This window comes from Humulus lupulus, chromosome 6 (assembly GCF_963169125.1).
Source record: "Humulus lupulus chromosome 6, drHumLupu1.1, whole genome shotgun sequence".
Lineage (NCBI taxonomy): Eukaryota > Viridiplantae > Streptophyta > Magnoliopsida > Rosales > Cannabaceae > Humulus > Humulus lupulus.
Window position 1 is genome coordinate 101467235 of NC_084798.1, and position 10401 is coordinate 101477635.

A 10401-nucleotide genomic window follows, 5' to 3' on the forward strand; every position below is an offset into this window, starting at 1 on the left:
AAATTGTTGTTGTTGAGCAATGAGGGTCGAGAATCCTTGAGATCTAGAAGTTGGAGCTGGAGGTAAGATAGTGGAGCCCCGAGAACCTTCATTAGTTGCTATGGAGAATGAATGGAGAAAGTATCAAGAAAAGAAATTGGGGAGAAAGTATGAGCGAAAGAGGAGGGTTTGGCTCGGATACCAAGTCAATGAAATTGATGAAATGGAAAATCAACAGTAACTCATGATATTCTAATTTATAGGAAGAGTTTTGTACAGATGAGAAAAAGAAGGGAAAACAAAAATGAAATTAATAGACTAAACAGATTTAACAACCCAACTAATATATAGTTAGTTAAAGAGAACTAACTATGTACATTAACATAATTAACACATTGCAATGTAATAGTGCATATTTTTTTCAAAACAATAATAACATTCCATGACAAGAGCTAAATTATGGTGAGATACTCCAGCTATAAAACTATATCATATGACAATATTATTAATTAAACTATACTAGTAACGTAAAAATATCAAAATATAACACTACATAAGAAGGCAGTTCATAATATACTAGCTAGTGATGCCATTCTTAATTATTAGATTTAAGTGCCAATAAGCTGCTTGACATTTAGTGGGAATGTGAATCGTAAAGGGCCACCAAAAATGTAATCCACAAAGATGCGATGAGCAGTTTCTGTAGGATGGCTTGCATCCCAGAAGAGATGGCTGCTTCTATTGGAGCAAACTGTTGAAACTGGCAGACAATAAACATCGGCCTTAAGCTTTCCAAGTCCACAACAAGCAGCCTTAATCTCAAAAAGTCCTGAGAAATGAAATCCCAGATCACTTGAAGCTCTAGTATTAATAATTAATGGGAAAAAAAGTTTTTTATTTCTCAAACTATGACCCTTACTATGGGTCTTGTAGAGTCTTGTCCTTCAAATTCTTTTGTCCCTTGTATGGCTCATGAATTATGGCTCTTATAAAGTCTTGCTCTTCTATTTAGATTTTAAAGGGTTTGCTTATGTGGCCACATGCCCCATCTAACACCACATCAGCAAACCATTTGAAAAATGGATGGAAGGACAGGACCCTACAAATACCATACTTCAGGGAAAACTTCTGTCAAACAAAAAGTAAAAAAAAAAAAAGAGGGAAGGGCAAGACTCTACAAAGACCATAGTTTAGGGGAGAAAAATTCTATTTGTCCATAAATAATTGTATGCATTTTTCAAGAGTGTAATAAGTTAAAAGAATATGGAAATCAATCAAGAAATTTAAGAGTAAGTTTTATATGTACCATAAGTAGCGGGTTTCTGAATGGCATTTTGCATGACACTATAACCATCGAAATAAGAGTAGTTTAACTCCTTTTGTTCAACTTTTAAGCTCTTCAACGTTGAAGTCAAAGCTTCATTATATTTAATTGCTACGCTATTCACCTCTTCATTGCATTGCTCTGCTTTGTTACTTTTCCTCTGAGATGGAGTACATCCAATCACTCCAATCCCAACAATTACAAACCTAAGTGCTCCAAGATTATACAAACGCTGCCAAAATAAAATTAGAAGGAAATATTAAAAAGATATGATCACAAAACAAAGAAAGTACATGACAAAAAGTTAAGTAATTTATGCGTTGTTATTGGTACCTCAACTTGTCCCTTAAAAGTGGCTACCATTGAATTTATGTATTGAGACGGTGTGGTCTTATTGCGCAATTCGGCGGAGCCAAAGTAGCTAAAGATGTCATTACTTCCAGTCACAATTACAAAGAGGGATTTTGAGATATGTTGATTCAAACCGGAGGGTCCTAACTGTTTGTTTAGAGCTTTATGGACCTTTATAAAGCTATTTACTTGTTTTGTTAAAGATAGTGACTGAGGTTTAAAACACATTGGGGCAAGCATAGAGACAAAAACCCAACGTTAGAATAACATCTATATGTAATTTAAAAACTAACATTGAGGAGGGAAAAATATCACATGCAGTACTAATGGTTTTTGTTTGACTTACATTCTTTTGATTGGTCTGATTAAGAATTCCAGAACCACCAGAAGCAAAGTTTACACCTGTCATGAAGTGTTTATTTCTCTGTTCTAATTTGAATACCGTAGAAAGATATGGTGGGGAATATGGTAAGCCCACTTTCTCAGCTGCCCAAAAATCAATAAAAAATCAAATATTTGTATAACAGTTTGTATGTTCCTGCTTTTCCGGACCAAATGCTTGTTTATTACGTACATATACTTGTATAGCATAGCAATGTAAGACTTCTGTTCCTGAGACAAATATGAAATTGGCAATAGGACTAGGAAAACTGAGAAAGATCAACTCAACTTTCCAATCTCAGAAACTCCTAAGAATATATATATTTATTTTTTGGCTTGAAGCTTGTAATTAAGCGTAGATCTATAAACGGTTACGTTTGGTTCGTTTTAACATATTTTGTTGGACGCCACAACACGTGAAAACGTAACTACTTTATTGATACAAAAGTAATTACACCAAGACTTGATTACAATTCTTGACCACACACACTAAACACTCTAGCTTACACTCTTTGGAACACTTTTAGATGCACTTTGTGTACTCACCCTCTTTTACTCACTTTTGGGACACTCACTTTTCTAGTACCTTGGACACACATTACATTTGTATTTATAGGCTACCAAGGAAACATCTACATCTTTCTAGAATTTTCTAACTTTATAATTTATTTAACTACTTTCTTCACTTTTCTAAATGTTTCTAGAACTTTCTATATTGTCTAATTAGTTCTAAGCTATTCAAGAACTTTCTAGAATGTTCTATGTTCTTCCTAGTAGATTCTAGAACATTCTAGAATTCTAGAGCATTCTAGATACGGTAATGACTTTTAACACTCCCCCTCATTACCGAATCTCTAAGCTTCTTCTCGTTTGACGAGGTTTAGTTGAGTTCTGAATTTCGAAAACTTGATTGTGCTTAGTCCTTTGGTGAATATGTCAGCAACTTGATCATCTGTGTTGATTTGTTGCATCTCTATTTCTTCTTGAAGCACTTTTTCTCTCAGAAAATGATAATGCACTTCCACGTGCTTTGTCCTTGCATGAAATACTGGATTTTCTGCTAGACGAATAGCAGACTGATTATCACAATGAAGCGGTATTGCATTGTCTGTAGATTGGTGTAGATCCTTCATCAGTTGCATTAACCACATACTTTCCTGAGCTGCCATTGCTGCTGCTCTATATTCTGCTTCAGTAGTTGACAAGGACACCGTTGGTTGCCTTTTGCTACACCAAGATATAGCTCCAGATCCAAGCATGAATACATACCCAGTAGTCGATCGACGGGTATCATGATCTCCAGCATAATCAGCATCACAGTATCCAACTATCTTAACCTCTTCCCCTTTCTTATATAAGAGACCATAGTTAATGGTATCTTTGACATACCTTAGCATTCGTCGCACTGCTTCCAAATGAGGCTTCTTCGGTTGTTGCATATATCGACTTGCTACTCCAACTGCATATGAAATATCTGGTCTAGTTAACGTAAGGTAGATTAAACTACCTACAAGTTGCCGATACATTGCTCCATCTTGCAAGTCCTTCCCTTCATGAGCACATAACTTGGCATTAGCTTCCATAGGTGTTGAGATGGGCTTGCATTCGAACATTCCAAACTTTTGCAACAATTCTTTAGCATACTTTTGCTGACAGAGAAATAAACCTTCCTCAGTTCGGTCGACTTCTAATCCAAGAAAGTGTTTCAATTCTCCAAGCTCCTTCATTTGAAAGCGAACTGATAAGTTCTCTTTTGTTTGACGAATCTCTGCTTCATCATCACCAGTAATGATGAGATCATCGACATATACTAGGACAACTGCGATCTTTGCATCCCTTACTTTGACGAATAAGCTTGAATCTGCATGCACCATGGTATAACCGCTCTTTACTAAGAACTCAGCAATCTTGCCATACCATGCTCGTGGAGCTTGCTTCAATCCATAGAGCGCCTTTTTCAGTTTACAGACATACTCAGGATGAACTTTACCTCAAATCCTCTTGGTTGGACCATGTATATTTCTCGATCTAGTTCTCCATGTAGAAAGGCGTTCTTCACATCCATCTGCCATAGTCTCCAGTCTTTACATGCTGCAAGCGCCAGCAGGACTCGTACTGTTGTAATCTTGGCAACTGGGCTGAACGTCTCATCATAATCTAGCCCATACTGTTGAGAGAATCCACGAGCTACTAACCGAGCCTTGTATCTTTCAATTGAACCGTCAGGACGAGTTTTTACCTTATAGACCCATTTGCACGAAATGGGTTTTGCTTCCTTCAGCTTTGGCACCAGCTCCCAAGTCTGATTCTTCTCTAAAGCAGTTATCTCTTCTTTCATTGCTTCAAGCCACTTGGAGTTCTGGTATGCTTCTTCATATGACTCCGGCTCTCTGAACTTCTCTTCTTCAGCTACAGCAGCATTGGCGTATTTGGGATTTGGCTTCCGCGCTCTTGTTGATCTCCGAAGTTCTGGTTGGCCATTGTTTGCATCATCTTCTGTTCTTTGATGCACTCCTGTTTGCCATGGACTCTGTGTTGTGTCTTCGTTGTCTTCTTCACTTTGTTCTTCTTCATCTGTTTCTGGAGTTGAAGGTAACTCAACAATTTGCTCCCCCATCTTCTTCTGCAAATTGTCTTCTATTTCCTTAGAATCTGGCAACTCTTCCTTTTGTGGTGACCACCATGATGAGGCTTCATCAAATACCACATTCCTTGATGTACAACACTTTCCAGTATTAGGATCGCAGCACTTCCACCCTTTCCTTTGGCTATCGTATCCCACAAAGATACATCGAATTGCCTTCTTGCCAAATTTGCTACGTAGATGACTTGGCACGAACACGTAGCATACACAGCCAAACACTTGAAAGTGACTTACTGCAGGTTTACAACCCCACAGTTTCTCAAAGGGTGAAATGAACCCTAACTTTGCTTGGGGAAGTCTATTGATCACATGAGCTGCTGTCTTCATACCTTCTGCCCAAAATCTTCCTGGAACATTCTTCGCATGTAGCATGCTTCGACATGTCTCTGCAAGGTGTCGATTCTTCCTCTCAGCTACTCCATTCTGTTGTGGTGTATTGACACATGTGAATTGATGGCGTATGCGGCACTCTCGTAGGTACTGAGAAAATTCATCTGATGTGTATTCACCGCCATTGTCTGTTCGGAGGCATTGGATTTTCTTGCCAACTTCTCCTTCCACTATTTCTTTGAATTCTTTAAATTTTGAAAAAGTTTCAGATTTTTCTTTCATAAAGAAAATCCACACATACCTTGAGAAGTCGTCAATGAATGTAACCATGTACCGCATGCCGCTGATCGATGGTTGCTTGACTCGCCCGAATACGTCAGAATGGACTAGCTCCAACGGTGCTTTGGCTTTGAACTTTGAATCTTCATACGGTAATTGATGTGCCTTACCGTATTGGCAGCCAGCACATACAGTCTCTGTTCTAACTTCGAGTTGAGGAAGACCCTTCAGCATAGATTTATTCATCATCACCTTGAGTTTATGATAGCTGACATGTCCTAGCCTTGCATGCCACAAATCTGTTGTTTCGTTCTTTCGAGTCTTGTCTACATAAGCTGACTCTGCTGACATTACATAGACAGACTCTAAACGTCGCCCTTTCATCATCGGTGTTCCAGAGATCTTAAGGTCTTGATATATCTTGACATCATGAGGACCGAATACGACATGATGGCCCGACGCCGTAAGTTGCGCTACTGACAATAAATTTTTCTTCATCCCAGGTACATGGTAGACATCCTGGAGTGAAACTTCTTTTGAGCTGAATCTCGGCGTGATTGTTGTTTTACCGATGTGAGCAATCGGTAATCTTGAGTTGTTGGCTGTTACCACTACACGACCACCTTTATATTCTGTTATGTTCTGCAGCTTCTCTTCGTCTCCTGTCATATGATTTGAACAGCCAGAGTCGATTATCCAATCATTATTGTAGTCGATCTTTCCTGGAACAGTAGCTGCTAGAGCTAATTCTTCTTCCTCCACAGCGAAAGATGCTTCTGCGTCCCATTCTTCATCGCTTGTCTTTTCTGCATTTGACGTGGCTGCATTACCTTCTGCAGTTTTCTTCTTGAACCAGCAACTTTTAGCCATGTGACCATACTTTCCACAGTTGTAGCATTTCCCATCAAACTTATTGTTATTCTTTGACTGGCCACGCCGGTTGTCTTTCTTTTGAGCTCCCCCTGTTTGGGAGCTTCCATGATGACTATCCTTGTCATCATTTTTCTTAAAATTTTTGCTAGCATTTGGTCGAGATCGACCTTTCTTATCACCACTAAAGAGTGCTTCTTCGTCACTCTTTGATGAGATTCCAGATGTTTGCTTAGCTAACGCTTCTTGGTCAGCTAGCAAGTTTTCCAATTCAACAAGAGAAGGTTGGGTTGGCCAACCTTGTATTGCAGCAATAAAAGTTCTAAATTCTGGCCTTAATCCATGAATAATAATTCTTCTAATTCTAGCATCTGACATGCCAGCAGCAGAGTCTAATGCAGAGATTTCGCGACAAAGAGATTTTACCTTGGTGAAGTATTGGTTGATCGTCATGTCGCGCTGCTTGATTGAGAGAAGCTCATTCTCCAAAAGCTGCAATCTCGTATCATTCTTCTTGGTGAACAGTGATGCGAAAGTATCCCACGCTGCCTTCGGTGTCTTCGCTGGCCTGATGTGCTCCAACATTTCATCTTCAACTGTGGTCTGAATCGCAAACATGGCTTTGCCCGCTTTAATCTTCCATTTCTTCAAAGCGGTTGCATCCTCCGGTTGTGTGACTTCATTGCCACCAACGATCTCCCACAAGTCTTGGCCTTGGAGATATGCCTCCATATGCATCGACCACGTGTTGTAATTTTGGTTGTTAAGTTTCTTAATTCCGCCGACCACTTGAAGGTCACCCATCGTGCAAACTCTGTTGTACTAAACCACACACGATCACTCTAAGAAACTCAACAAAGGACTCTTTTGGTACGACCCCGATCCGGCTCTGATACCACTTGTTGGACGCCACAACACGTGAAAACGTAACTACTTTATTGATACAAAAGTAATTACACCAAGACTTGATTACAATTCTTGACCACACACACTAAACACTCTAGCTTACACTCTTTGGAACACTTTTAGATGCACTTTGTGTACTCACTCTCTTTTACTCACTTTTGGGACACTCACTTTTCTAGTACCTTGGACACACATTACATTTGTATTTATAGGCTACCAAGGAAACATCTACATCTTTCTAGAATTTTCTAACTTTATAATTTATTTAACTACTTTCTTCACTTTTCTAAATGTTTCTAGAACTTTCTATATTGTCTAATTAGTTCTAAGCTATTCAAGAACTTTCTAGAATGTTCTATGTTCTTCCTAGTAGATTCTAGAACATTCTAGAATTCTAGAGCATTCTAGATACGGTAATGACTTTTAACATATTTTTGGGAGTCTAATAAGTATAAGAAAATGAAATGGTACGGAAATCAATTAGTTGAGAGATCAACTTACCAAGAAGATCAACAGCATTCTTGCCATTACAAAACCTTCCGGTTGGTTTTTTGGTGGGAAAGTCTATGCCATTGTGAGGAAAATTTGCTTTGACGAGGGAAAAGAGGAGATAATTGTTGTTGCCCACATCGACTAAGGAGTCCCCAAATGTATAAATGGCCGGGACAAGGGGATATGCTAATGAGAAACTAGTAGTAGTAAACTGACAAAAGCAGAAGAAGAAGACGATGATCACTACCAAAATAATATTGTCATTAGCCATTTCAAAGGTCTAGGATTACAATTCTGATCCCTCTCTCTCTTTTCATAACATACAATTTTAAAAACACAACCACTTATAATTGCGTTTAATGTGGTAGATCTGCTAGTGAGGCATTTAAGGGGGTTTGGTATACGTAAAACGAGTGCTGAGTAAATGAGGTGTTGGGTTGAGATTTTTAAATGTTCATTTTATTTTTTATCTGTGGGGCCGACCAAAAATACATTCGCATTAAATATGGTGTTATAAGTTTTAATTTGATTAACATGTAAACTGATAATCACATATATACCCGACATATATGGTGATGATCACATGTATGCATGGGCACAAACCATGATTATTTGGACAAACATGAGAGAAGATGATGATAAAAACATCATCATCAAGTGCCACCTACATTAATTGTTACATGATCAGAAACATTCATTAAGTTTCTGGGAAGGAAAAGACCTTTGGACATAAGAATTTTGAGCTATATTTCATTGCACGTCTTTAATGCTTTCACACTTCAAACTTCTAATATAATTCAACTCAAGGTTGCGCAAAAATATAGCTCGTAATCAAATAATATACAATAGTTATCATAGATTTTATTTTTAAATCTTCAAAATAAATTTGTAGGGGGTTATCATTCGTATTCCTTGTTATTTCCTTAATATTTTCAGTAATATTTCTTACACAAGGTTTTGTAGTTTTGAGTCTTGACCTTGAACTAAGTTTTTATTTTTTTTCTTTCTTCTACTTCTTTGCTTTTGGTAGAGTGTTGTTGGTGTTGCTTTTTCAGTTGCATTTCTTTTTTACATTAATTTCTTGCGGGAAACTCCATGAAATGACCTAATTATATATGCTAATATTAAATCTAAACTCACTTTAATGTTTTTCATGTTTTTAACCTTATACCTATGTGAAATGACTAACTTACCCTTATTAACATTTAGGCTTCTTCTTCCATTTTTTCTCTTCTCATTTCGTTTCAGCCATCTTCTCTCTCTTCCTTCTCTCTCACAAAGAACAAACAATATTCCTTCTCCATCTCTCTCAAATCATCATCAAAGAGAGATCATCACAATTTTTTTTCTTCTCACCCAAGTTGAAGAAGATTGAAGATTAAAGAAAAATCATCTCAAACTTGAAGAAGTTTGAACATTTGATTTGATAATGAGTAAGTTTTTTTTATTTATAGGTTACGGGTGCCTTGTGTAATAGTTTAAATAGAATTTTCGAACTACTCTACACTAAAAAATCTGTGAAAATAAATAATTTTCTGTTGAGATGACGAATTTTTTATAGATTTTCGCGATTTGGTCACTGCGTTCACACATTGTTCAAACAAGCTCACACTTGGTTCACACATGATTCATATTTGGTTCACACTTGGTTCACGCATACTTCACACATGATTCAAACATGATTCACACTTGGTTCACACATGATTCACACTAGGTTTACACATTGTTCACATATGGTTCACACACGATTCACACTTGATTCACACACAGTTCAATGATTTCCACAATTTAGGTCACTGCGTTCACACATTATTCACACTTTATTCGCACATACTTCACACATGATTCACATATGGTTTACACATTGTTCACACATGCATGCTTCACACATAGTTCACACACGTTTCACACTTGCTTGACACATGCTTGCTTCACACGTTTATTTCTTATTTCTTTTGGCTAGTTTTACCTAATAACCTTTGGGTTCCGAACCTTTTGTCATATGTTATACAGGTCAAACACATATAAATATTGTGGTGTTATATAATGGATCGTGGGAACAAGTTTTGCACGAAGGTTGGTCATTTAGTGCGAAACAAAGCAAGGGTATGAATGTGCCAAAGACTATCACTTACAATAGTCTTGTTGAGCGTCGAACTGCAGCATCAGCGACTACAGGTCCTCTTGCCACAAAAGTGGAAGCTGATTTGCGAAAGTTAGCAGACAAGTTCACTGCCTCATTCCCTTTTCTGTCTAGTCAGTATGAAATAACAGTATTGGACGGTGATCTTGATGAAGATGTCGACCTGAGGAGGAAAAATGTAGTTGTAGAAGATTTGATTTGACAGGTCTTCCTTGTGAACACGCTCTAGCTGGTGCTCAAGATCGTGGCATTAGTCCATATACTTTATGCTCCATATTCTACACAGTTGAAGCGTGGCTGTCATCTTATGGTGGATCTGTATATACGCTGGGTAATGAAGAATCTTGGGTGATACCAAATGACATAGGAAGTATGATGATAGCTCCTCCTTTAGTGAAGCAGAAGGCTTGTCGTCCAAAGAAGAAACGACGTTTATCAAAGGGTGAGAAGAATAGAAAACAACGTAGATGTAGTAGATGTGGTGTCTTGGGCCACAATCGAGTGACGTGCACCACTGTTTGTCCCCTGTCGTCTAGACATGCTTAGTTTGTACTTTGATTTTTTTACTTTGTACTCTTCAATTGCGAAATTTGAATTTTTAGATTGGTTCAGTAATACGACTTTTTGTGTTAAAGTTTGTTGTTTCGGACACACCTAATTTATACATGCACGTAAATCACACATAATTCACACATAGTTTAC

At 37.8% G+C, this 10401-nt stretch overlaps 1 protein-coding gene across 2 annotated transcripts; it reads right to left on the reverse strand.

The window, feature by feature from the left end:
• Positions 1 to 409: 409 nt before the first annotated feature.
• LOC133782400 (GDSL esterase/lipase At5g55050-like) lies at positions 410 to 7869 on the reverse strand. 2 transcript variants are annotated; one of them, XM_062221704.1, is made up of 5 exons: positions 7566 to 7869; positions 2001 to 2056; positions 1637 to 1864; positions 1286 to 1535; positions 410 to 808 (listed from the first exon to the last, which is right to left on the reverse strand). In XM_062221704.1, exons 1-5 carry the CDS (start codon positions 7825 to 7827, stop codon positions 588 to 590), a joined length of 1017 nt encoding a protein of 338 aa, XP_062077688.1. In that variant the 5' UTR covers positions 7828 to 7869; the 3' UTR covers positions 410 to 587. The 2 variants fall into 2 exon arrangements, with proteins under 2 accessions (XP_062077688.1, XP_062077687.1); XM_062221703.1 differs by having other exon boundaries at positions 2001 to 2140; positions 7566 to 7868.
• Between the last annotated feature and the right edge of the window lie 2532 nt (positions 7870 to 10401).

Excerpts from the sequence above, each read along its gene's own strand:
- LOC133782400 (XM_062221703.1), bottom strand. The coding sequence starts at position 7,827 with ATGGCTAATGACAATATTATTTTGGTAGTGATCATCGTCTTCTTCTTC. Across the intron at positions 1,865-2,000 it reads ATCAGACCAATCAAAAGAAT|TCACTATCTTTAACAAAACA; the intron begins GTAAGTCAAACA and ends TTTAAACCTCAG. Across the intron at positions 809-1,285 it reads TCAGAAACCCGCTACTTATG|GACTTTTTGAGATTAAGGCT; the intron begins GTACATATAAAA and ends TTCATTTCTCAG.